The sequence below is a fragment of the Panthera uncia genome, chromosome B4 (assembly GCF_023721935.1).
Source record: "Panthera uncia isolate 11264 chromosome B4, Puncia_PCG_1.0, whole genome shotgun sequence".
Taxonomy (NCBI): Eukaryota; Metazoa; Chordata; class Mammalia; order Carnivora; family Felidae; genus Panthera; species Panthera uncia.
The window spans coordinates 126,983,937-127,009,943 of NC_064809.1; the positions used below are offsets into that span (position 1 = coordinate 126,983,937).

Sequence of the window (26,007 nt, forward strand, 5' to 3'; positions counted from 1 at the left end):
TGTGGAGGCAGTAAAGGGGAATTGAGATGTGGGGCCCAGTGTGACCCCCCCCCCCCCAGTACCTCCAAAGAAGCCTCAGTCTTGCTGAGCCCACAGGAACCCCCACCTGCGTCTGAGTCAGCCCCCAGACAGCTGTCAAAACTCCCGCCGTGGAGGTGGCCCTCGGGCTCCGACCCCGGCCCCGTGAGGCCCCTGCGGGTCGCTGCAGGAGCCGAGCAGGGGCACCTACTTGGTCTCGTTGTCCAGCTGCTCCTCCAGCTGTGCGATCTTGGCCTCGAGGGCGGCGATGGAAGCCTTGTATTTGGACTTGACAGTGCCCTCCATCTCCTGCAACTTGACCTTGAGCTCCTTGTTCTGGCGCTCCAGCTGCTGCCGCGCATTCTCGTTTTTCTGGGCGTGGCTGCGCTCGAGGTTCAGGTCGGTGTTGATCTGGTCGATCTGCGGGAAGGAGGGCCGGTGACCCGAGGAAGGCTGGGGACCCTGGCTGGGGCACACGTGAGGCCGCTGGGTCCCGAGGGGCCCCTGATGACACCAGGCCCCGGGGCCGGCAAGCTCTGGGTCTTCCCAGGAAAGGGAGCTCCTCCAGAGCCAGGGTCCAGGACGTGCTCCCCTAAGCACCGCGAGCGCTCGGCTTCCGCCAGCCGCCGTCTGGGAGGAGCGGAGCCTTGTCTGGAAGGAGTGCCCGCGCAGCCCCGGCCCCCGCCCACCTGCAGGTTCGCCTTCTTCAGCCGGTCGTTCACCAGCTCCGTGTTGCCCTGCTCCTCCTCCAGCTCCTCCTCCAGCTGGGCGATGCGGGCCTCCAGGCGCCGCTTCTCCTCCAAGGCCAGGGCTCTGGGCGAGGGCAGGGAGGAGTGAGAAGGGGCCTGTCCCAGAGGCGGGACACCCCCAGCCCCCAGCCGAACACGCCATGCCACGGCTCACCCTTTGCCGCTGCTGTTGGCAATCTCGTCGGCCAGCTCGTCCCGCTCCTGCTGGGCCTGGCGCTTCGCACGCTCGGCCGCTGCCAGTTCCTGCCACGGGGACCCAGACGGTGACCCCCTGGGGCAGCCCAGAGCCCCGAGAGCCCCCCTTCCCTTTCCTGATACTCTGCAAGCACCACGCTCCCGGAATCCTGGCCCTTCCTCTCGACTCCCCCCCCACCCCCCAGGCCTGCCTCCTCCACGAAGCCCTTCCTCATGAGCCCCTCTAACTCACAGGGCTGATTCCTTCCTCTCGGACCATAGCTTAGGCACCACGTGTTTGCAAAGCCCCTACGTGTAAGTGTTAGGAACCAAGCCATATGCTGGGGATGGAAATAAAAAACCGTCCTGCCCTAACGGATACGCTGGTTCCTCTGTGTTCTGGGGAGACCGGAAGTCGGGGGGATAAGGCAGGGATTTAATCAGGGTGAGAGCATGGGGGCTCTGAAAGCCTCAACAGAGACCCACACGTGACCTCAGAGGGAGGCATCAGCCCAGGCCCAGGCAGAAAAGCACAGCCCTCAGGTGAGACTGGACACCGGGCCCGGGTAGGGGCACCAGGCAGCCAGTCGGCTCACGGTACAGGAGACTGCCTAGGGCCGCCGGAAGCCTTTCACAATATGCCCCTTGCGTGTGACCGACAAGGCTGGGGGGTGGGGGGCATGCCGCGCACCAGCGCTGGAGAAGGACCCTCCTTCCAGGTGCCAACTCCCAGCAGGAGGCGATGATTACCACCAAGCTTCATCTCATGCAAGGGAGCTGGCCCCAAATGGTGACAATTTAATTCACACACACGTTTTACTCACACGAGGGAGCCTTGCTGCTTAACGAAACCCCTCGGGGATTTCCTTCATAAAGCAAAAACCACCCCCACCCCATTGCCAGAGTTGGGCTAGTTCCTGGCCAGCAGCGCCCGGGAGGGGGGCGGTGGGGGGGGGTAGGGGGGTGCCCAGGCTGGCTGGGTGGAGGCCCTCCGCTGCCCCCTGCTGGCCAGAGGGCAGCGACCCCCGAATGCCCCCCGAGTGCCATCCTCGCGGCCTGCCCACCTCCTGCAGCTGGATCATCTCGGCCTCCATACTCTTTAGCTTCTTCTCGTTCTCCTTGGCCTGTGCCAGGATCTCCTCGCGGGAGGTGCGCGTGTCTTCTAGCTCCCGTACGTAGTCCTTCATCTGGGCCTGTGGTGGGCAAGGGAGGCTTGGCACCCACCGCCACAGCTGCCAGCCCCCCCACCCCGCGCACGGACACCCTACCCACAGGCATCGGAGGCTGGTTCTCGGCCTGACACCACATTTAACCAACTCAACAGTGAAAGGGCAAGGCGATAAGGACAAATGCCTCTTTACCCTGTGTCCTTTTTACACTTTCGTGACCACTAAGGTTACAGGGCATGGTTTTGGCAGTGTTAGTCACTGGTTACACATTAGTTCGAGCTGCTGTCTGGGTTTCGCCTTCCACGACTTCCTGTGGACTCGAGTCTGGCGCTCTGGAGCTGTCCCCCCGTGCCACCCACTGCTCTAGGTCAATGCCCACCTGCCAGGTCAGCCCCGACCAGAGGTAGAAACCCATTTCCTCTGTTCTTCTCCTGTGATTTAAACTCTAAAGATCTTGGTCAAATAGGGTTTTGTTTTGTCTTTTTTCTGTTTCCTTTTTCCCTTTCTGCAGATAAATCCCAAATTGGGATTCTCCAGGCCAGATGGTACCAGGTGGAACCACCACCAGCAACGAGAGCATCTGGGCTCTACGACCTCGCCCACCGACACCGAATTTGGTCTTCCTGTTGCTGGTTTTCTGGGTGTGATGTGGCTTCTCAAGGATGTTTTTTACGATTTATTATCTTTAACACTTATTTTTTTTAATTTTTTTTTTTTAACGTTTGTTTATTTTTGAGAGAGACAGAGACAAAGCTTGAGCGGGGGAGGGGCAGAGAGAGGAGACACAGAATCCGAAGCTGGCTCCAGGCTCCGAGCTGTCAGCACAGAGACGGATGCGGGGCTCGAACCCACAAACTACGAGATCGTGACCTGAGCTGAAGTCGGACGCCCAACCGACTGAGCCACCCAGGCGCCCCTCTTTAACACTTATCTTGATCAACACTGAGTTACACAGAGAAGTGCTCAATCACTATATCATATACCTGAAACTAACATAACTCTGTACGTTAACCACACTGAATTTATCATAAGAATAAAATTAAGGGGCGCCCAGCTGGTTCAGTCAGTTAAGCGTCAGACTTTGGCTCAGGTCATGATCTCCCAGTTCCTGAGTTTGAGCCCCACATCGGGCTCTGTGCTGACAGCTCAGAGCCTGGGAGCATGCTTCAGATTCTGTGTCTCCCTCTCTCTCTCTCTCAAAAATAAACATTAAAAATTTTTTTGAATAAAATTAAAATTAAAAACATGTAAGCGAGTAAAACTTGTGAACTTTAATCACTGGTGAGAACTCTCCAAGTATGTGTTCTGTGCTCTGTGCTGCATGTAGGGTTCCGTGCTCAGGTCGGAACCTCCCATCGCTGTCCCCCAAGGCTGGATTGGGTGGTTACGTGGGCCAGATCTGGTTTACTCTGGAAATCTGCCACCAGGTGACTACTTTCCTAACGTCATCGAGTTTCCAGGTTTACAGGGGTTTCTTTGTTTAATGGGCGCAAAGCCTACGATCTTAATGCAAGTTTGCTTCTGTTTCGCTTCCGCTTGACCCCTGGGTCTGAGTCCCCACCCGTGAGATGGGGCTAAGGGCACGCGGGTCCTTCCTCAGAGAGGGGAAGGCGGTGCCCCTCGGCACTCAGCAGCGCCCCACTAGTGTCCCAGACCCCTGCGAGGCCAGAGCCGCGGGGGCAGCCGCGCCCAGCGTGGCCCGGCCTGACCTCACCTGCAGCTTCCGCAGCTGCTTGATGGCCTCGTCCCGGTTCTTGTTGGCTGAGTCGACGTGGGCCTCCAGGTCTTTCAGGTCCATCTCCAGCTTCTTCCGAGCGGCCACCGCCATCGAGCGCTGCTTCTTCTCGTCCTCCAGCTCTGCCTCCACCTCCCGCACCTGGGGGACGGGAGGGCGGTTCGGGCGGCGGCACCAGCCCCCAAGCCCTGCTCCACTCCGTGCACGGGGGGGGGGGCTACTTGCGGCCAAGGACGATTACTGACCGAGAGGGTCCCTGACCCCGGTGACAGAGGGCTGGAACGCAAGGACGTGGGAGGGGTGGACAAGGAGCCCAAGACAGCCCGGGGAGAGGAAGGAGAAAGGAAGCCGACCGGAAACTGGGGGACGAAGGGGGCACCCCTGCCCACCTCTGCCCGGGGGCAAGGGCAGTGGGAGGGGCGTCCGCACCTGTCTGACCAGCTGCTTCTTCTTCTCCTCGCTCTGCTCGTCGCGGCCCTGCAGGTCCCGCTCGAACTGGGCCTTCATGGCCTGCAGGTTGACCTCGAGCCGCAGCTTGGCGTCCTCGGTGGCCTGCAGCTCGTCCTCCAGCTCCTCCAGCTGGGTCTTCATCTCCTCCACCTGCTGCTCCAGGGCCCGCTTGGACTTCTCCAGCTCGTGGACCTGCCCCCCGCCCCAAGGGGGCCACATCAGAAGCGGAGGGATGAGGCCTCCGGCCTCGGTGTCCGCTCAGCACCCCCCCCCCCCCCCCACAGGCCGGCCACCAGCTCGGTGCTCACGCTCTTGCCGACGTCGTCCTTGGAACTCATGAGGTCCTCCATCTCCGTGCGGAACTGCTTGTTGAGCCGCTCCAGCTCTGCCTTCTGCTCCATGGCCTCCTCCAGGGCCCGGGCCAGCGACAGCGCCTTGGTCTCCTTCTCCCGGGCCTCCGCCTCCGCCCGGTCGCGCTCCTCCGCGTACTTGGCAGAGATGGTCTTCTCCTCGGCCAGCAGCTGGGGGAGAGGTGGTCACCGTGAGCGTGCGGACCTCAGGCGGGCAAAGCACACGGACCCGAACTCCTCGGGGGATGAGGGCCCCAGGCGCTGGTCCGAGGGGAGGGGACCGCGAAGAGCAGGCACAGGCCACCGCTTCTGAGCGTGGCGCGTGCCATGCGGGGTGTCCTCGGAACCAGAGGCGGGCAGAGATCACCTCTGACGGTGCGCTCTGAAGTCTGCTTGCAGCGTTGACCATTTACTAATCGTGGTCCTGCAGGTCCCATGGTGCCCCTTCCGTGGGAACCCACGGGACACCTTCCCCTCTCAGAACCAGAAAAGGCTCTGCTCTCCTCAACAACCGGTCGGTGCTTCCCCTAAAAAGGATGTCGGTCTGGCCGCTGAGAGGCCCAGATCCCACCTGTGCCCCTCATGAAGGATGCCCGGGCAAGTTCAAGTTTCCGGTGTCCACCCTCCACGTGGGCCCACCCGCGGCCAGACCTTATCTCCCCACCTTCCTGTTCCCTCTGCCCCAACACCTCTTTGTCCCCGACCCGCTCCTTAAAGGGCCAGACGATGAATGCGTGAGACGCTGCAGGACTCTGTGAAACCACGAAAGCAGCCGGAGACACCGGCACGTGAGGGAACGTGGCAAGGTCTAACGCACTTTTGCCCACGGCAACAAGTGCAGGGCCGTAGCCGGCCGGTTGGGCCGACGCCGGACTTACTGTTTTTCTATCCTATCCCACCATCTGTGTCTCTGTAAGCTGCCTCAGAGTATTTGGAAGGAGACAGAGGTATGACACATAAATAAAAACCCTAAACAACAGGGGCACCCGGCTGGCTCAGTCGGTAAGACACGTGACTCTTGATCTTGGGATCATGAGTTCGAGCCCCACGTCGGGGGCAGAGTTTACTCAAAAAGAAAAAACATCCCCACTCATCGTAAAAGGGGCTCATCATAGGCCATTTGAAAGATGTAAGGAACCGGAAAGGGGAAGAGACGCCCTCCCCGAGGGGGACCACTGAGGCCCTCGCACGCGAGGCCATGCCGTGCGGCACGTACCTGGTCGAACTTCTTCTGCTTCTTCTCCAGGTTGGAGGCGGTCTGGCGCTGGTGATCCAGGTCCACGAGCAGGTCGTCCAGCTCCTGCTGTAGCCGCGTCTTCGTCTTCTCCAGCTTGTCATAGGCGGCCGCCTTCTCCTCGTAGCGCTGGCTCAGCCCCTCTAGGTCCTTCTGGAGCTTCCTCTTGGCTTCCTCCGCTATCTCCAGGCACCCCACGCCGTCCTCCATTTTCTTCTTCACGTCCGTCATCTGGACGGGAGCACAGACTTAGGGAGGTAGCCGCCCCGTGCCCGGGACGGCGGCTTGCCTGCTACCTCATGGACGGAGGCCCAGGCACGGGGACGCCCCTCTTCCGCCGGGGCGAGAGAAACGGGGTTTCCGCAGAGGGCCTCTGCCTAGAGTGGGCAGGCCAGGGGGAGGCCTCCCAGTCGTGACGAACACCAAGCCTTATTTTACAGAGACGGACCAGAGGGGAGGCTTCTCCATCGGCCTCTCCCCACGGACACAGTCTGCGGGAGGCAGGAGTGCCACAGACACCCGTCCCACAGCCCCTCCCTGCTCCGGGAGACACAGCTGCCGCCCCGTACGTGACAGCTGCTCCCACCCAGACTGTCACACGGGCTCCGGGCCCACCCCGAGGAGGTGGGGCGGGTCTCCTGGCCCAGCACACTGAAGTCCCAAGACAGGATGTAGAACGGGGCTCTTGACCTAGTTCTGGTTGTGGGCGCTTTGATAGTCTAGAAAAAGACTATGGCGTCCCTCTTAGAACGATGCTTTAACACGCATAAGACGTATAGGATCACCAAGTAAACCGATATGGAAAAATGCGGTTACCGCGTGCTTTTTTAAGCCCTGATACAGTAACCCACGTGCTGCCCTAGTAGCACGTGTAATACCAGCTCCTGAAGTGGCGGGGAGCACGAGGACACCCCCAAAGCCCTGCCTCAGCTCCGACGCGGTGACCGGCAGTTTCTATCGAACCCCAGCACCGCTGCGGTCATGCCTTACTGCCTGTGTTCCTAACGGAAGAAAACGCTAAACGTCAGCCAGATTGGTGGCCAGACAGATGTGACGTCGCCTCTAGCCAAGTTCACGGATCCCTGAGTTCTGCCTGGGTCCCCCTGGCTAAGAGCTCGGGCCGGGGAGGGTGGGAGCTCCCCGAGGGAGGGCGCCCGGCTCGGGACGGGCCTGAGGGTCCAAATGTGCAGGCGGGTGCCCCGCCGGAAACCCCACCCCCACCCCCCCACCCCCCCAAGCCTGCAGAATCCAGCCAGTTTCCCTGGGTCATCCGTGCGGCCCGGGGCACGGAGGGGGAGCCGGCACTGAACCTGGGCGTGGAGGGTGGCGATCTGCTTCTCCAGGTTCCGCTTGGCCTCCTCCTCCTCTTCCAGCTGCTCCTTGAAGGAGTTCTTCTCATCTTCCATCTGCTTCAGCTTGGTGCTCAGGCCCAGCTTCTGCCGGTTCTCCTCCTGCAGCAGCTCCTACACCGAGGACGAGCGGGGGGCACGGGCTCAGGAGGCGCCGAGTCAGAGCCTCCCGGGCCCCACACCCTCGGCAGGATGGAGGAGCTGGTCCCTCTGATTCGGGGGACAGCTGGGGGCGCCAGGAGGACCCAGAGACCCCGTGGATACAGGGGAGGGCGGCTCATCAGATGAACCGGGGCAGCCGATGCCGCAGGGGCTCAGCGTCCTCCCAGGAAAGGTCCGGGGCAGGGACCGGCTGCCACCTTACCTGTGTGTCCTGCAGCTGTGACTCCAGAGCAGAGAAGTCCTTGGTGAGTTTGCTGGACTTGCTGTCAGACTGGGTGAGGAGACCGGTCACGTTGTCCAGCTCAACCTGCACGGGGACGGAAGAGACAAGGGACAGGGGCCGTGACTGCTCTGGCCCCACCTCGGCTCTCAGGCCAAGGTGGACCTGAGCTGCTGTCGAAGGCACCCCTGCCCAGGCCCGGGTCCCAGCGGAGGCCTCACCTGCAGCTTGGTGACCTTGTCGGCCAGCTCCGTGCGCACTCGCTCTCCCTCGTTGAACTTCACCTGCAGCTCCTGCAGCTGGGCCTCCACTTTCTTCCGCTTATGCTCGGAGTCCCCTTTGCCCTGCAGCAGGACCTTCACCTCGTTGGCCAGCTCCCCTCGCTCGTTCTCCAGGGTCTGCTTCGCCTTCTCCAGGTTGGCTTTCACCTGGTGGGGACAAAGGCAAAGATGTGCCAAGGCGCGTCGGTGCCCCGGCGTGAGGTTGGTCTTCCTAACGGCACCGGGGGAACCACCAGGTCCAGAGACAGAACCTGCCGCCCCTGCAGCAAAGACACGGGCCAAGTTCAGGGGATGGCGTGCAGGCAAGAGGTGTGGGCTCAGAAAGCCAAGCCGGGTCCATCCTCATCGCTCAGATGGACGGGGTGTTTGGCACGTGCCCTCCCCTCTGAAACGATCCCTGCCAGCCTCCCTCACCGGGCAGAGGGGACGTTCAAGCGTGAGGTGTTTTCACGGCTCATCTACCACGACTTTGGCGACATTATCATAAGATGAGGGAAATTATAACTGCTCAGTCAGGCTTCCAGTAAAGCCTCTTTGAAATTTGATCTTCCGGGTAATAACGTAAACATCTTCTAAAAGATATGAGAGTGGCGTTTACAGACTCAACTGCACACGCCATTCTACTCTGTGCTGAGCTGGCTGCAGGGTCAGACAAGTTCGAGGGGAGCTGTATGAACTTGAAGGCGTGTCAGGTGAGAAAAACTGAAGGGCAGGGAAAGGCTCCCCCAGAAGGGATGCCGGTGGACACCGCGTGCTTCTGAGAACAACACACAGGCCTCAGAATATTCTCAGGCTGCCGGCAAGAGTGGCTTGGCGCTGGGAGCCACAGCACTCAGAACGTGTCTAGACAAACTGCCTGGCCCAGCCACCTGCCCAAGACTAGCGCGGTGAGCAGCCCAGGGCTTCCCACCAAGATCCAGCTGACCGCTGAAGGTGCTCCACAGAAAACCCTAAGGCTTCAGCACCAGGCCACTCCAATCCCTTGAGGCTTTCTGGCCTGATGGGGTCCTGAACAAAATACCAGTGATGCTAGTTTTTGAACTTACTGACCCCTTATTGTTCACCTGTTCTACACGCCGTCAGCCCCACCTGTCATGTATTTGCATGAGACAGACTATCGTTACAAATGGGGAAACTGAGGCAAACAGGCTGTTCTCTGTAGGCTCGGCCCTAGCGAGTGGCAGCAGTCTCCAGGATGGCCTCCCTGGCCAGCAGCCCGGCACCGCCCTCAGTCTCGGATTGGCCCCCGCCAGCAGCCCGGCACCGCCCTCAGTCTCGGATTGGCCCCCGCCAGCAGCCCGGCACCGCCCTCAGTCTCGGACTGGCCCCCCGCCAGCAGCCCGGCACCGCCCTCAGTCTCGGATTGGCCCCCCCCAGCAGCCTGGCACCACCCACGCACTCGCTTCGTCTGCTCTAGCTGCTCAGCCAGCTCTTCCACAGCCTGTGAGTGCTTCTGCCTCATCTCCTGGATCTGCGCCTCGTGGGTCTTGGCCTCTTCATCGAGGGTCTTCTTCAGGATGTTCACTTCCTGTTCGCGTTTGGACCTGGAGAGAAGCACCCTCAGGATGGAGGCCAGGCCTGGGCATGCCGCCCGGGGCTCTTCTTCCCAGGTTGCAGATATGCCGGCAAGGGGCGGCGGCCGCCCCAGCCTTGCTGCCCAGGCGCCTCCTTCCTCGGCTGTGCATCTTCCAGCCCGGGCTCGCGGTCCCACTTTGTAGAGAAATCTGGGCCCTTTCAGCCTTAAAGCCCGCCCTGAACTCCAAGCCAGATTTTTCAACACCCTAGGGAGGAGCTGCCGAGGGGGCATTATCCTCTCTGCCTTCTAGTGCCGCCCGCCCCCCTTCCCGGCTTCCCTCTCCCTGCCACCCGCCCCCGCCCCCGGTGACTCGGCTCCTTGGCCTCGTGGCACACCTGAGCTCCTGCTGGGCTGCCGTGGAGTCCAGAGTGTCCTCCAGTTCCGTTTTCAGAGCCTCCAGCTCCTCCCCGAGGTCCCGCTTCTGTTTCTCAGCTTTATTCCTGGAAGCGCGCTCAGATTCCAGGTCTTCCTGGAGCTCGGAAATCTGTGATTCCAGCTCCCGAATCTTCTTCAGGGCCATGTTCTTCTGGGTGGCTTCCTCCTCCACTCTGCCAAAGAGAGCACGGACATCAGGAGGAGGGCCCTTCTGCCTCGGGGAGCAGGGTCTGCAGAACAGGCTTTGGAGAGGAGCAGCGGAAGCCGCTTCTGGAAGTCATAACCATGGCTCTTAGGCGCTCCTCTCCGCAAAAACAACATCGGGAGCTTCCAGCAGGTTTAGGAGCAAAACCACTTTGAGACCTAGAAAACCTCACAGAAGAATCACTTCATTTTCCAAACATAACTCAATGCTCCAAACATAAAAATAAATAAAGATTAAGTGTTAAAACGAAAACACTTGAAAAGGGAATAAAATGTTACAGCCCGTCATGACAGCAACTGAGTAAAAACACAAAGGCTGCCGTAGACAATCTGTGAGGGATAATCACATGGCATTGCAGGTTCCAAGAATTGGAACAAATGTGCCACCCTGGCCTGGGACGTGACAGTGGGGGAGGCCATGGGAGGAGGGGCCTATGGGATTTCTGTGCACCTTCTGCTCAATTTTGTTGTGAATTTAAAACTGCTGTAAAACAAAGCTTTTTTTTTTTTTTTTTTTTAAAGCACGCCTGTAGCCAGTAAATTTAAAATGCAAGACAGGGAAGGCCTGTGGTGGTTGTGTGACGTAGCAGATGACTTTTAGAGGCCACACTCGTAACTTTTAGCGGACAGGACAGGTCTTGCAGTGAGCGCAGTGGCTCCAAGATGACAGGGTTGGGAGGCGCGGGGGGGGGGGGGGGGGGTGGGGTGGTGGGGTTGCTGCCCTCACCTGGCCAGCGCGGCCTGTAGCTCCTCCTCTTTCTTGGCCAGCTGCATCTTGAGCTCGGCGATCTGGGCCTGCAGCTCGGCGATCTGGTCGTTGAGGTCGGTGGAGTCTCCCTCCAGCTTCCGGCGGGTCTTCTCCAGCTCCTGACGCTGCTTCTCCTCCCTCCGGAGGCGCTCTGGGGAGGAAGCGCGGGGAGCCCCGACACAGCCCTCAGCGCCTGCTGATTTTTCCGTCTTTGTTTTCCATTTTTTACATAAAATACTGAGTGTTTGTTCCGTACCATACGTGAACCTTAAAGGATCACCGCACGCAGACACTTGTACCCAACGCCTGGATGAAGACACTGCGAGCTGCCAGGTCCAGGCCACCCCCCTCCCGACCCTGCTGACCTCCCCACTGGGGACCTACTCTCCCTGAAGACTGTGTTCACAGTTCCCTTGTTTTTAAGGCTGTACCACGTCCGTGTCCCTAAAAAGTATGTTTAATTTTTCATGAACCTAAATTACATGGGAACGTCCTGTATGAAATTTACAGTCGGTATACGGGATTCGCGGTCCAATGTCTGGCTTTACAATTTCCACTAGGACGTCACTCAGGTAATCCCTCAGCTTTGTCATGTGTCATCCGAATAATAAGGACAATGAGACAATCTGCCTCATTACATTGCAAGGCTCATGAGCGTCAGTCTCTACACTTAGGACAGCTCCTAGCCCAGGGTCAGTGCTCACTAAGGGTTAGCGACTTTTATTCCTCAACTTGCCTTTGTCACTCGATATCGTGACCTTGAGATTTGGCAAGCGAAGTGTCACTGCAATGGATCCACATGGACCAGTAGAGGGTTCCGTTGTGTGAACATACCACAGCTCGTCTATTTGTCCTACAACTGACGGGCATTTGGGGTTTGTTCCCTGTGTGCCCCCAGAATGGTGCTTCCGGGAGCGCTCCTGCCCGGGACCCCCAGCGCACAGGGCCGGGAATGTTGGGTTGGTTGTGGGCACGTGAAGCTTCTACCTCACCAGGCAACACCAAATGGATCAAGGCTGCCTACCAGTTTATGCTCCCACCAGCCGTGTGCGTGTGTGTGTGTGTGTGTGTGTGTGTGTGTGTGTGTGTGTGCGCGCGCGCGCACATTTGGACTGCTCCACATCTTTAACACTCAGCAGTGTCAAACTAACCAGACCCTCTCTGTGTGCACCTGCCCTGGGGGCTGTACCCTCCTACACCTGGATGGCTGAGTGTTTCAGACTGTTCCGGGCCGAGGCAGGGAGTCCGTGGGGGGAGACCTCTGTCAGCACCTCGCTTCCCCTTGCCGGTCTGACTCGCCTCGTCCCATACAAATGTGACGGGGTGGGGCGGGGGGGGGGGGGGGGGGGGGGGCGGGAAAGCCCTCCTGCAGGTCAACCTGGCTGGTGTGGGCCCTACATCCAGGGGGCATCAACAAGCACCCCAGACAGGCCGGGCTGCCCTGTGTCTCCACCAAGGGAGCTGGGGTTTCTGGCACAAGCTCACAGCACCCCCATGGTGCCCTCTCCCTCTCCCTCTGCCGTCCACGCCTCTCCAGACGCAGGGGTGAGAAGTCCACAGACAGACACAGACCTGTGTTCTATCTACCCTGTCCTCCTCCAGGGACCCAGGGAGGCAAAGGCACGATTGTCACCCTGCCCCACGTCAAGCAACGGCCTCTCACGGCACCTGTCCAGCAGAGCATACACAGCGTGTCTCTGTGTGGTTGAGTTCAGTCCCCATGGCCGCCCGTTCACCGTGTCCCCCTTGGCGGGAAGAGAAACGAGGCCGACAGGATGACACAGCTGGTAAAGTGGCAGAGCGAGGGTCGCACCCAGAACCTCGTAGGAAGTCAGTCTTGTGCAGCTCACGGCACACGACAACGGAGAGACGCCGAATCGTTCTCTCGAGAGCTCCTCACGTTGGGGACACCCCTCCCCAGCCCAGCCAGTGCCTGGAGGCCCAGGCTCCCGTAGAGACAGAGTTGTCCCTAGGCTTTCAGAGCGGTGGCTGGGAGTTGCAGACTGCGAGCCTGCCTGCACACACGAACGTGAGACCAGCACAAGAGTGAGGCCCAGGCTGGCCCTGGAGGCGGGGGGCCTGGTCCCCGGGTCCGTCAGCTCCCGCCCACCGCCCTCTCACCTTCCAGGTCGGTGATCATCGCCTCGTGTTTGTTCTTGAGTTTGGCAAGGCTCTTGGATTTCTCCTCCTCTTCCATGAGGTTGGTGGTAAATTCCGCTATTCTGTCTTCCAGAAGCTTCTTTTCCTGCGGGGGCGAGGGTGGGTCAGAGCTTAAAGTTAGTTGAGCACAGAACGCTTCAGCTCTCCTTCAAACTATGACCCGCCCGGCAATTTAGAATTGGACGAAGGGGCGGGCCTTAACTACTTGATTCACTAGGAGTTCCTGGATCAGAGGGTAATTTTGAAAGGTCACTAGCGCCCCTGAAAGGGCCGGATAAGCTTCCTTAGGGTCTACAAATGTGGGTGCCCAAGGCCTTCCTGGACCTGTGTCACCCCTCTGGGCTTGGGTTAGAACGGCGTCCAGGTGGCAGCTAGCATCACCAAGGGGATTCACACACAGTGACACCGCCCTCTGTGCCCCACACTCATCCACTAGGTGGGCCGTGCCCCCCCCCTCCCCCGTTACTTGTGTTCCCACACAGCCCCGGCTGCTGTCCTGGCTTTCTGCTGTGTGGCCACCGCTAGGGTCCTAACGTCAGCAAGGTGCCCCACGAAGGTGACCCACCCAGCAAGCGCCATCGTTCAGCATGCATCTTGGTCTCGTGTCAGAGTCTGCAGGCAGGCGTCCTGCCCCTTCAACCCCTCAGTCCCCGCTCTGGGGATCGAGGACGACATTCTGCCCCCCGTCCTTCCTTCTGTGACACACCTCTGGGCTTTGATCCGCTCACTGGCAGACTCTGACAGGGACCCGACTTGGCTCTGAGAGAAACAGCCACCACCCTGGAGATGGCTGACGGAGGGCACCCGCCCCACAACACTGAGCCACCAAGGTGCGGAGAGTCCGCTGGTGACTGAGGTGCGAAACCCCTCGGATACGAGTCTCGGGAGCCGGCCAAGAGCCTGAGAACAGAGGCCAAACCTTCCCCCTGGGCCCCACTCCGCTGTGAGAAACATCCCTTTGAACAGGACGCTGGCTCCCAGAGAATGCGGACACCCCCGGAAGAGGAGCTGTGACCGTGACCCAGCAGAAGCCGCAGCGCCACAGGCAGGGGGAGGAGGCCGCGGGCCTCGAGCCGCCCGCGCCCGGCCGCTCGCTCTCCGCGGCCCCGCGTCTCCACGCTCGGGGCCTCACCTTGGCCAGCTTGCAGTTCTGGTCCTCCATGATGATCTGGTCTTCTTCCAGCTTCTTGAGCTTGGCCTCGGTGGTCACCTTCTCCAGCTGCAGCTTCTGGCGGGCGCTCTCCTCCTCCTCCAGCTGCTCCTCCAGTTCCTACCGCGGAGCCGGGGAGACCGTGAGGGGTGGCGGGCCGCGCGGCCCGCCCCCCGCTCGTGGGGGTCCTGTCTGTAAAACTGGGGTACGGGGACGAGAGGCCCGGTCCGGTCGCGTGGCCCCTCGTTCTGCGGTGCCGCCACGAGCGAGGCCGAGCCGATCGCCCCGGCCACTCAGGCTGGCCGTGGCGAGGACCGGGGCAGGGAAACCAGACGGGCCCGAGGCCCCGCGGGCAGCGCAGGCGGCCTCCGCGTTGCCTCCGGTCCCGTCCCCGCCGCCCCATTTCCGGCGTCCGGCCCCGCCCCCTCCTCTACCTGGATGTTCTGCTGCATTTTCTTCTTCTCGGCCTGCAGGTGCTGGCAGCGCTCCTCCTCCTCCTCCACCCTGGCCTCCAGGTCATGGCAGATCTCTTCCAGCTCCTGCTTCTTGGCGGTCAGGCGGGCCCGCAGCTCCTCCGCCTCGGCACACAGTTCCGTTTCCGCCTGGAGCTGCTCCTGCAGCTGTAACTTCTCCGCCATGAGCTGCGGGGAGCACGCGGAACACGTGAGCCCCCTGCGACCTCCTTGGGCCACTCGGGGCCAGGTGCTGTCTCGCTCGGCTCCCACGGGGGGGGGAGGCTGCTTCGGCTCCCGGGCGCTTCCTAAATATTGTGTTCTTTATCCTTCACCGCTACTCCATGAGCTGGCCACGGCGAACCCCAGGATGCAGGCTCAGAGAGGCTAACCTAACACTCAGGAACCTCCCATCTGGCGGGGGGGCCCTCCCTACCTCACAGGACCCCGAACGGGATCTGTGGAGAGACGAACGCTGCTTGACAGTGACCGTTGACATCTCCTTAAACCCCAAACATGCCCCGCCTACTGGTGGCCAGCAGGTGGCAGCACCGGGAGCGGCTGCGCGAACCGCCGGGGCGAAGCCTGCAGATACCGACCTGGGACTGGAGCGTCTCCATCTCCGTGAGCCTGTTCTCAGCAGCCAGCTGCTTCTCGCGGACCTTCACCAGCTCCTCCTCCTTGGCCATCATCTCCTCCTCCTGCCGGCTCACCTGCAGCAGCGGCTTGACCTAGAAGGGGAGACGGGGGCACGGCCAAAACATGAGGCCTTCCCCTCACCTGCGCCCACGCAAGCTGGCGAGACTGACGGGAAGGAGGTGCAAACACACACGAGCTTTCTGGGGATCAACTCGGTGCTGTGTGCCACAGGCCTCTGCCCCGCTAATTACACGTCAGGGAAACGGCCCCCACGTATGCAGGAAGATGTTCACGACGGCATTGTTTACAACGGTGAGAAACTAGGAATGAGCTGAAGAGACACCGTGGGGAAAGTAACCAGGTAAAATACGACACATTTCCAGGGAACAACGTGCTAACTTAAAAAAATTTTTTTTAACATTTACCTTTAAGAGACAGAGAGAGACAGGGCATGGGCAGGGGATGGGCAGAGAGAGAGAGGGAGACACAGAATCCAAAGCAGGCTCCAGGCTCCGAGCCGTCAGCACAGAGCCTGATGCGGGGCTCGAACTCATGGACCATGAGATCGTGACCTGAGCCGAAGTTGGTCGCCCAACCAACTGAGCCACCCAGGCACCCCACAACATGCTAACTTTTAAAAAATGGTGTTCGTGAAGGAATTCTAAATGGAAAATATAAAACACAAAATTGTCTACAGAAATCAGAGCTCAGCTGGGTAAAAATGCATATGGGTTACTGAGCAAAGACTTAAGGGAGAAAAGATAGTGGGAATAAATATTGAGACATCTACTCAATACTGACGTTGGCTTGGGGTTGAATGGATTACACATGAGCTTTTATTCTCTTCTTTAGGCTATTTTTTACAAACAAAAGCAGCTGAGGGGCCCCCGCGTGACTGCATTGAGTGAGCATCGTTGGACCCTTGATTTCGGGTCAGGTCATGATCTCATGGTTTGTGAGATTGAGCCCCGCGTCACAGAGCCTGCTTGGGATTCTCTCTCCCTCTCTGCCCCTCAACCCCGCCCCCCCCCAATAAATAAATAAAACGTTAAAAACAAAGCCGGTGAACGACTGCGTGCGGATTCTGACCCACTGCCCCGCGGCCGCTTGGGGGCACAGCGCGGGCAGCACGCGGGGCCGTCACACCTCGGGAGCTGCTCTGAGCCCGACGGCAGGCTGGGCCGCGTGCACCAGGCACGACACGGCTTGCACACTCCAGACCGGGCGGGGCAGGGCCGCCTCGGGCTCACGCGGTCAGGGAGCCACCCCTGGGGCTGTGAGTCCCACACAGAGGCCGGCGTGAGGTCGCTGTCCCCCTCTGCCGCAGCTGGGGCCGGCAGAGCGCCCACCGGGCCACGGGGAGGTGGGGCCGCCTTCCAGAACCCACCTTGGTGAAGAGCCGCCACCACTGCCAGTTCCGCAGCTTCAGGTAGGCGGCGCAGTTCCTCTGCAGGACCTTCATGGCTGTCAGCTGCTGTTGCCGCTTGGCGAAGGCCCTGGGTGGAGAGACGCGGTCAGGGTGGGGGACCGCAGACCTCTGGACAGGAGTGTAGCGAAGAGGCCCGGCCTTGGCGCTGAGTCCTGTGGGTGACCCCACAGAGGGCGACAAGGACCCCGACCGCCCTCCTTCACCAAGGGAGAAGTGGGTTCGAGGGGTGAAAGTCCCTCGCGAGCTAACTAGGTTCGAGTCAAGTGTGACGGCCGGTGGCTGAGGACATGTACTGACTTTAGCGTCCCACCCTCCTGCCACCTGCTACCGGGGGCTTCTGATTGGCAGGAAAACGTCAGCAGCTGACGTCCTACAAAGGGGGGCTCAAGGTGTCGACCGGGGGCTTCTGGATAAATGAAGGCTCCGTGGGTCCGATACCACAAACCCCTGTTCTGTCCCCCAGTGCTCACAGCTCACGTGGAATGTACGTCCCTCAGCACAGACCCGGTCAGGAGACTAATGTGCAGCTCCCACACCCGCTGTCCTGCAGCACGTGAGCCCGACTCTCAAAGGAGCTGCTCTGGACCCAAGGACAGTCTCCGGGCCCTGGGAGCACAGGGGACTCTGGGGATGACCAGGTTCCGGGCATCATCCCCACACGAGGAACTGGTAAACAGGACTGTTTGGGACAGGCAAATCCAAGCACAGAGTCACCCCCTTCCCAGCCCGTCACCTAAAACCTCAGACATAAACTCAGAAGGCAGGGAGCAGGGAGCTCCACGTGGGCATCCCTTGGACCTCCGACTGGCGTCAGGGCATCCCAGGCCACCAGTTCCCAACAGTCCCCTGTGCGGCAGGAAGGCTGCGAAGGGCCCGTGCACAGGCAGGCTGGGCGGAGGCGGGCCCCTCTAAGGACTTACTTCCTGGCCAGGTAGCCTCTGCAGCAGGCCTGGAACCCGATGATGACGTCGGTGATCTTCAGGTCCCGCTCCTCCTCCAGGTGGGCCAGCACGCCGGCCCGGAAGAAGACCTTACTCTGGCCGATGCGGTACAGGTTGCTGTCCAGCTCCAAGGCTTTGATCTAGACGGGAGCAGAGCAGGCCGTTCACCACGTGCCACCACGGGGCCCTCAGAGCAACGCGGAGAGCCAGTGGTCTGTCCCCGAGAGGCTGTCTGCCAGCGGCCGCTTCTCCGCTGGGCGGCCTGTGCGGCCCCGGAGCCAGAGAAGGCGGGCTCGGAGGATGCCGGGAGGAGCGGCAGGTGGCTTCCCACACAGGGCGCAGTGACGCATGAGACGGCAGAAAGACACAGAACCTGGACGTTAAAGGGACCTGAAGACCTCTCCTTCGACCTCCCGCCCCCGCACACCGCGATCACGGACTACCAATGCCCAGCCGCGCTGCCCTCAGAGAGAGCTGGCTGAGCGTCGTCAACCTCCTCACCCAGGACTAGGACACGCTCCAGTTCAGGCCAAGCCCGGCACCAGACGCTGATTAGGTGCCTGGGGCTTTAGCCTCTGGGAACCCACCCTCCCTCAGCTAGAAGATGGGAATAAGGCTTTAATTTTTTTTTTTTTTTTTTTTAAACAGTGAACAAAGAAAGCAAGTCATAGTGCCTCCTCCCCAGGACAGCTGCGGGAACTGAAAGGAGAGCAAAGTGCTCAGCCTGGGGCCACACGTACTGGGTAAGGAACAGATCTCAGTGGCCAGTACCATCACCGAATGGTTTCGGTGCGGCACAAGGCTCTCTCGTTAACCCACCGGCAAGGGGCCGCCTCTCTTCCTGGGAGAGGAGGATTCTGCACTAGCTCTGAAAAGGCAGAGCCTGCAGTGGGCAGAGTCAGGTCCGAGGGAGCTTCAGGGCCCACAGACGCCCCGGTCATCCCGGAGGAAGGGGAGGCTGGGCCAGAGCCAGCGTGGGTATCTTCCCTGCCTGCACCTGAAGGAGGGGCCTTTAACCTGGACAGCCACTAACTGAGTCTCCTGGAGAAAGGGTGGCCCAGACACCCTCCACCGATCACGCCTTCTGTCCCACGGGGTGGGGCTGGTGAGCGCGGGACAGTGGGGAACGGTTTCCTCCCTCCTACCCCACCTCCCTCTCATCTGACGCAGAGTCTCCCACACAGTCGGCGTTGGATTCCTTCTTCCCTCTTCTCTTTCTGCCAACGCCCTAGCCCATCCTCCCTCCTCTTTGGGAAGAATGCCCAGTAAAGGAGACCAAAGGCAGTGGCCGCTAACCCTGGACCATCAGGAACAACAGGACGCCCACAAAGTAGGAAGTACGACAGAGTGGGATCAGGCCCCGGCTTGGCTGGCATCGCCACAGGCCGTCCTTCATCCCGGCAGAGTTCAGAGTGCCCAATGCACATCAGGCACTGCTCTAGGGGCCGAGAGGAAACGTCCGGAAGCATGGACTGCGCAGGTTGGGACAGCTGCAGTGCTCCAGGCCTGCTCCCCTGGTGGGGAAGCGCCCTCTGCTGACCACACTGGGCATGACGATCAGAGGAGATATGAGCAAGAAAGCGCGAGAATGTGCCCCAGAAGAAGGGAGAGCCCCTCCTACGTCAGAGCCCTGCCATGGCTGGAGCACCGGTGTCCTCTACACCGCCCTGGTCCCCCGCTCGGAGCGCCTGGCAGGATCAGGACCAGAGCAAGAGCAGGACCACGGAGCACAGCCGTCATCGGGCGAGAGGCGCACTTGTCTGGGCACACGGGCACCCTCCCGCCCGAGGGCCCACCCCCAGAGGGAGGCGCAGGTGGCAGCCGTACTCACCATGAGCACACACGCCTGCTTCCCGTCCATGAAGCCCTTAGGAATGGAGTTTGGCGTCAGGATCTCGTATCTGAGCGAAAAAGAGCAGCCTGGTCAGCCATGCTTGCACTGGACCCTTGCTTGGATTCCACGTGGCCTGGGGCGCACGGAGAGAGGAGGACGGGCCCTACGGGCAGCACAGCTAGGCTTCTCTCCCCCACGGTCTCCCGAGGAAGGAAGACATTTGGCAAATCCCACCCCGCTCTTTTCTTAGGCTGAACGGCACAGAAAGGCCGCCTGCGTGTTTTCCAGAAAGTGAATGGAAACTCACGTTGGACTGTTTCGGCCACTCGAGGGCGAGCTTTAGCTTGGGCTCCCCGATTGCTAACTGCCCACTGTCCACATCTCTAACCCGGGAAGGCCGCGCTCCCCTTCTCCCCCCGGGTGCCGCAGGGCCTCGAACGCGTGGGATGGCCCCAGAAACAGGGCTGGCACTGAACGCAGTCGTGAGGCAAACAGGACGGTGTCATCAACGCCCCTCTCTGTGCGCACGGCCAGAGGCTGCAGCGCTCTGCAATCTCCATTTTTCTACAAAGTTCCTCTAACACCCCAGTCTCCGGCTGATTCCTTTTGAATTTCTCTTCCCGGTTCCTCCAACAGCAGCAAAGCCTCCCAATCACTAGGAATAAAAATCCCTTCTCACACAGAGGGCGGCACAGAGAAGGAGCGGGAGCGGACCGGACCTCAGCTCTCCGTGGACGGGGACACCGCTCCCTGGCCCGGGTGCCCTGCCCCCGGAGACGCAGCCTCCTGGCCGAGGCTCACCGCTGCCGGAACTCCTGGAAGACCACCCTGTTGGGAAAGCCCTGGCGGCAGATGCGGATGCCTTCCAGAACCCCGTTGCAGCGCAGCTGATCCAGCACCAGGTGGGGGTCCAGTTTGCCAGCCTGGAGAAACAAATAACGTGCATGTGGTCTCGCCCCCGTGTGGAGGATTGATGGAGAAAGGCAGGGCAAGGCCCCCTCCGGACTCAACGGGAGAACAGCCCCGGGGAACGGGCATCGCTGCGGCCCGCGGGTTTGGACAGCCACGTTACCCGACCCAGGTCTGGGAAAGGCCACAGAGAGACGGTGTGCCCAAGCAGGAAGGCGGCTACGATCGCAGCCGGGGTGGGGGCGGGGGGCCTTCACCGAGGCTCTCGGGGTGTGTGGGGAGGAATCAGTTCTGCCCGGGGAGACAGACAGGGGCCTAGCACCCGCACCTTCTTCTCGTGGTTGGGGATGATGCAGCGGACGAAGTTGGGGTTGGTGTTCCGCAGCGTGGCCATCAGCTTGGCCAGCTGCTCCTTGTAGAGCTGCCCCACGGTGCGGAACATGCCCTTCCGAGTCTTGAAGGCCCCGGGCAGCGCCGTCTCCGACATGCCGGCCACCTGGTCCAGGCCGATGATGCGGTCCACTGTGGAGACCATCCAAACAGCACATGAATACCCAGTGGTCCTAGCGGGGGGGGGGGGGGGGGGGGGGGGGGGGGGGGGGGGGGGGGGCGGTGGTGGTGGTGGATGGAGGGACAGGAAAGAGACGGACAGACACCTGGACAGAAGGAGGGGGGACTCCGGAACAGTGGGACCACTTCTACTTAGAATCTACACAGAGAGCTGAGATCAACCTCAAACGTTCAGCAAACTTGATGTTGTGAACAGGAAGCAGGAAAGGGTTGAGAGAGCCGGCTAAGCCATTAAGGGGGACGGTCTACTGGCCAACCCCACATTCACATTAACCATCTTCGGCCCACTGTGGAAGCTTCTATTCCCAGAGAGATGCGATAAAGCTTCCAGGCTATGCTGCTAGGCTGGTTCTAAGGAGGTGTTAAAACCTGACCTGCAGAATCCTCTAGTCCCATGGTCCCGTTAAAAATACAAACAAACGGGGGCACCTGGGTGGCTCAGTCGATGAAGCATCTGACTCTTGGTTTCGGGTCATGACCTCACGATTCGTGAGCTAGAGCCCCGCACCGGGCTCTTGCACTAACAGTGCTGAGCCTGCTTAGAATTCTCTCTCCTTCTCTCTCTGCCCTTACCCCACTAACGTTCTCTCTTCCTCTCAAAATACATAAATAAACTTACAAAAAAGTTTTTTTTAAACCCAACCAAACAGACAAAAAAAACCCAAAAAACAATCAGTATTCTGAATTCCCACTGACCTTTGCTGTAAAGCTACCTGCCATTGTCTATAGGACTCTGGATGATTCCCTCTCTGTCCGGGAGCCTCCCGTGCAGAGCTCCCTAAACCAGGGACCCGGGACAGCATATGGCGTCAGGAGCAGAGAGGTCTCAGGAACTAGTGCTGACAACGCATATTCTGAAGTCTGAAGACCCCCTCCCGCCCTTGCATCTTGCCAGGTCTCCCAGCTCACGGGTCTTCATCGTCTAAGACGCCCTCTAAGGAAGCAGCCCTTGCCGCCAGGGCACACGCCCGGAGCAATGAAGGAACTGCTTCCTCCCAGGTGAGACCAAAGTAACCAGCAAACCTCACCAAAGTGGCCAGTGATTTGAGGTCAGTTTTAAGCCAAGAGCCAATATGAACATTGAGGGCTTCTGCTACTGGATGTAAAAGCTAAGGCTTCTGTGCCAAAGTCTGCTTCCTATTCCTTTGCGGCCAGACCTCTAGTATTTATTTGAAGACGGCAGAAAGAACAGGTGCTCAAGACCAAAGCGGGCAGCGAGGACAGACTCGATGATCCAGTCAATTAAAATGGGAGGCATTTCTGACCTTAGGAACCCGGGGCCCGTTTTACCGGCTACAGAGGGTTTCCCGAGAGCGGGTGGCTTGTGGCCACTCAGGTTGCCCGGAAGAAGGTCGGATATGCCCCATAATAACCGGCCGTTTCATGTGAGCGCGTCCTGCCCCCTGGAGGCCCGGCCCAGAAGGGGCAGGCCCTGGTTGAGAGCGCTGCACGAAGGCACAGATGCAATTTTAGCCTTCAGGTGCACGTATGCGGGGCAGGGGGCGCACAACATCTAAGTCTCATGCTGAGATAGCACAGCCATTCAAGCAGCGTCTCACGAGCATCTCTGCACGTGCATTTCTGAGGAGCATATGAATTTTCACACTTGCTGTTTTCCGCTTTCAAGATCCATATAGATCAACATCGACAGCCTGCCCGCGAGCCGGGGGCCGGACTGGGGAAGAGGACAGTCAGGCAGGAAGAGCCAACGGGGGAGGGCGGGGGGGTAAGAAAATCTGAGCAGAAGCGTGTCTCACACAGCCCCGGATGCGGCACACACAAGGGTCACCCCTCCGGGTGGCCAGTCACCTGGTTCTAGGTGGAGAATGGGAAAGCGTTGATAGAAATAGGCTCTCTGAGTGTTCTGCATCTCTGCAACAGAGAGGTTAAAGCAAAACCAGGCAGGAGGAAAGGAGGAACGGACGGAAACAAGGAAAGAAAACAACTCCAGAGCCACCGGCCTGCCAAGGAGAGGCGGAAACGCAGTAAAGTGCGGGGGGGCGGGAACCTGTGTGGCGAGGCTTTGGGCCACCTTGTCATTCCCACGGGTGGAGGCCACCCGGCCTGCGTCAGGCGGACCCCCGCCCCGTGTCCTGGGACCGCAGGGGAGGCGGGAAGGGAGAGGGGGTGCAAAGGGCGTACCGTCCTTCCACAGCTCCGAGACGAACTTGTCGGAGGACTGGTGCAGAAGCGTGGCGATGTTGTCGTTCAGGGGGTCCATGTTCTTCATCAGCCACTCGTCGGCTTTGTAATCCACCTGCGCGGGTCACAGGCTGCTCTGGGGACGCCAGCTCTCACTGCGGGCCCCGAAAACCAGCCGGCCCCGCGGGGGCTGGGGAGAAGCCTAACAACGCCAACACCCCCTGAGCTGGTATTTCCTTGCCCAAGAAAGAAACTGAGGCGTGGCAAGGGCGGTGTGACACGGGAGGGCGAAAAGCTGCACACACGGACATCCAGCAACGGGGGACTAAGAGATCTATGTTGCAGCCAAGGTAACAGAACAGTCTGTATTATTATTATTTTTTTTTTCTAATACAAACATAAAGAAAACAACCCTAGCAGGACATGACCAAAGTGTTCCAGTGTTTCTTTTTGGCAACAGAACAAGGACTTTTGCGATCTACCTATCTATTTACTTATTTTGTTTTTTCCAGGACGCCCGAGTTTTCTCTGAGCTTGCACGATTGTTGCCTTTTCCAAAATACGTGAATGGGCAATCCGCTGTACTTTCACTGTGAAGCTCCCCGAACAGTACAGACGGCGTGCGAGCCACCTTGGCCTCCCGCTTCCCAACGCACGGCACCGCGCAGAGGTGACCCCTGCTCTCGGGCCACTGCTCCTGCATGGCCCCTTCTGGAGGTTCTCCCACACGCGCACGGGCGAAGAGGTGTGTGACCCTGGCTTCTTGTTCCCTAGGAGCACAGTCACCTCCTGGGAGATGACAAAAGCCGCAGGGACGGCGTTGTGGCCACCTGGGCACAGCCGGCAGGCTTGTCCCGTTAGCTGCGGTGCCACAGCCCAAGCGTGGACACACGTGGACACTTTCGTCGCTCAGGCTCGCCCTAGCGGGCTTTCGGGGAAGCCCGCTATTTTGCGTTATAAATAATGCTGCAATGGGGCGCCTGGGTGGCTCAGTCAGTTAAGCGGCCGACTTCAGCTCAGGTCATGATCTCGCGGTCCGTGAGTTCAAGCCCCGCGTCGGGCTCTGTGCTGACAGCTCAGAGCCTGGAGTCTGTTTCAGATTCTGTGTCTCCCTCTCTCTGACCCTCCCCCGTTCATGCTCTGTCTCTCTCTGTCTCAAAAATAAATAAACGTTAAAAAAAAATTTTTTTTTTTAAATAAATAATGCTGCAACAAGAGCGCGGCGAGCGTCGCTGCACGTGCATTTCTCACAAAGGGAGAGGTGGAAACGCAGGTTCAGGGACATTACCTTAGGTGACTACAGACACAGGGTTTTTTAATGAGTATTTTTAAAGGCAAGAGCTGCGCGCTTCAGCAGCTGTAGGGACCAGGCGGGCCGAGTGGGAGCAGCCGGGCAGTGTGGGGCCACGGGCAGGGGCAGCAGGCGGGGACCAGGTGTGGCTCAGGGTGAGCTACTCGAGGGGGTGGCTCTCCTCGCCTGATTCGCCACCTGCTCTGCCTGCAATCACTAATTAGGAGCGTCAAGCAAGCGACACGGAACTTGCTGCAGCCAGCTTTATTCTACGCACAGACCCCTGTGGACTCAGGGTACCCTCTTCGGTTAGGGATGAAGGCAGCTGTGCCATTTTGTGGCCGAGCAGGCTCGGTGATGACCAAGCCGTCACCTACAGTGGTGGCCCTGAACCAGGACGACTGTGCCCACCCCGTGTTTGGCGAAGCCTAGACATTTTCGTCACGTCTAGGGACAGTGCTGCTGACCCCTGGTGGGCAGAAGCCACGAGTGCTGCTAAACATCCCACAAAGCACATGACGGTCCTGGGCGACGCACGTGGTCCAGCCCACAGGGTCAGGAGCACAGAGGCGGAGTGGCCCTGCCCCACAGCGCTGACCTGTGCCGAGCACCGGGCTTCGCAAGCTCATTTAATACACGTCACCGTGCACGGCAGCGGTTACCTATTTCCCAGATGAGGCTCAGAGATGTTGACTGGCCCAAAGTCACACTACTTAACGAGTGACAGAGTTCTAGTTCAAACTCTAGAGTCGAGGCACGCTGCTGGGTGAGTCATTAGACAAGCAGTGCCCCCCGCCCCCCGACCCACTCCCTGGGCTGCCCAGCTCCTCAGCCTAGACGGAAGCATCTCCACCTGTCCGGCACCTTTCCGTGCAGGTGCTCCCCTCACCTTGCCTGCGTAGTGGATGATGCAGAAATCAGCTTTGTCCTTCAGTTGCTTGGGCTTCTGGAACTTGGGGTGGGTGCCCTGCTCCTGTACCACCTTCTCCACGAAGCTCTTGTCGGTGGCTTTGGGGAACCAGCATTCCTCGTCCAGCAGGGCCAGGATGCCAGGGGGACCAGCCTGGAAAATGCACAGCATCACACAGGTGAAGCCTGACCTGGCGAGTGCACCCTACCCCTGCCCTCCCGGGAAGGCAAAGGTCAGTATTCAAAGCCCCAGAATCTCAATAGAAGGTAGACAGCGTGCGCCCCCACACTCCAGGTAAAAGCAGCATTAGCGAATTTCGATTCAAGAGTTCTAGGTTAGGGGTGCCTGGGTGGCTCAGCCGGTTAAGTGTCCGACTTCAGCTCAGGTCATCATCTCACGGTTTATGAGTTTGAGCCCCGCATCAGACTGTTGGCTGTCAGCACAGAGCCCGCTTGGGATCCTCTGTCTCCTTCTATCTCTGCCCCTTCTCCTCCCTCTCCCTCCCTTCCTCTCTCTCTCTCTCTCTTTCTCTCTCTCTCTCTCTCTCTCTCTCTCAAAAATAAACACACACACAAAAAAGAGTTCTAATTTAAAAAGAAACTTCTGGGGTCTAGTCTGTGGTTGACACATCTGAGCCAGATGATCCATCACGGAGTTTCTCCAACCTAGTGCACTGGAAATCCCCGGTAGGTCTGATGGACGTGTGCCATGACCGCATGCCCAGAGGCTGTCCTCACAGGTGCCTCTGCCCCTGGAGTCACCCTGAGACACCGGCCCACATGCTGT

The 26,007-nt window shown here is 59.7% G+C and overlaps 1 protein-coding gene across 1 annotated transcript in view; it reads right to left on the reverse strand.

Moving 5' to 3' along the window:
* Positions 1-26,007, reverse strand: part of MYH9 (myosin heavy chain 9) — a 92,518-nt gene that overhangs the window by 3,201 nt on the left and 63,310 nt on the right. Inside the window, exons 14-38 of the mRNA XM_049626262.1 lie at positions 25,201-25,374; positions 23,021-23,135; positions 20,637-20,830; positions 20,201-20,322; positions 19,397-19,466; positions 17,545-17,705; positions 16,583-16,691; positions 15,156-15,287; positions 14,539-14,745; positions 14,087-14,224; positions 12,916-13,039; positions 10,774-10,945; positions 9,803-10,015; positions 9,291-9,435; positions 7,832-8,038; positions 7,593-7,697; positions 7,190-7,342; positions 5,862-6,110; positions 4,604-4,816; positions 4,275-4,487; positions 3,825-3,986; positions 2,006-2,134; positions 922-1,010; positions 708-831; positions 230-438 (exon numbers count right to left, since the gene is read on the reverse strand). Coding sequence (XP_049482219.1) covers positions 230-438; positions 708-831; positions 922-1,010; positions 2,006-2,134; positions 3,825-3,986; positions 4,275-4,487; positions 4,604-4,816; positions 5,862-6,110; positions 7,190-7,342; positions 7,593-7,697; positions 7,832-8,038; positions 9,291-9,435; positions 9,803-10,015; positions 10,774-10,945; positions 12,916-13,039; positions 14,087-14,224; positions 14,539-14,745; positions 15,156-15,287; positions 16,583-16,691; positions 17,545-17,705; positions 19,397-19,466; positions 20,201-20,322; positions 20,637-20,830; positions 23,021-23,135; positions 25,201-25,374 — 3,929 coding nt within the window. The remainder of the gene's footprint in view (positions 1-229; positions 439-707; positions 832-921; positions 1,011-2,005; positions 2,135-3,824; positions 3,987-4,274; positions 4,488-4,603; positions 4,817-5,861; positions 6,111-7,189; positions 7,343-7,592; positions 7,698-7,831; positions 8,039-9,290; positions 9,436-9,802; positions 10,016-10,773; positions 10,946-12,915; positions 13,040-14,086; positions 14,225-14,538; positions 14,746-15,155; positions 15,288-16,582; positions 16,692-17,544; positions 17,706-19,396; positions 19,467-20,200; positions 20,323-20,636; positions 20,831-23,020; positions 23,136-25,200; positions 25,375-26,007) is intronic.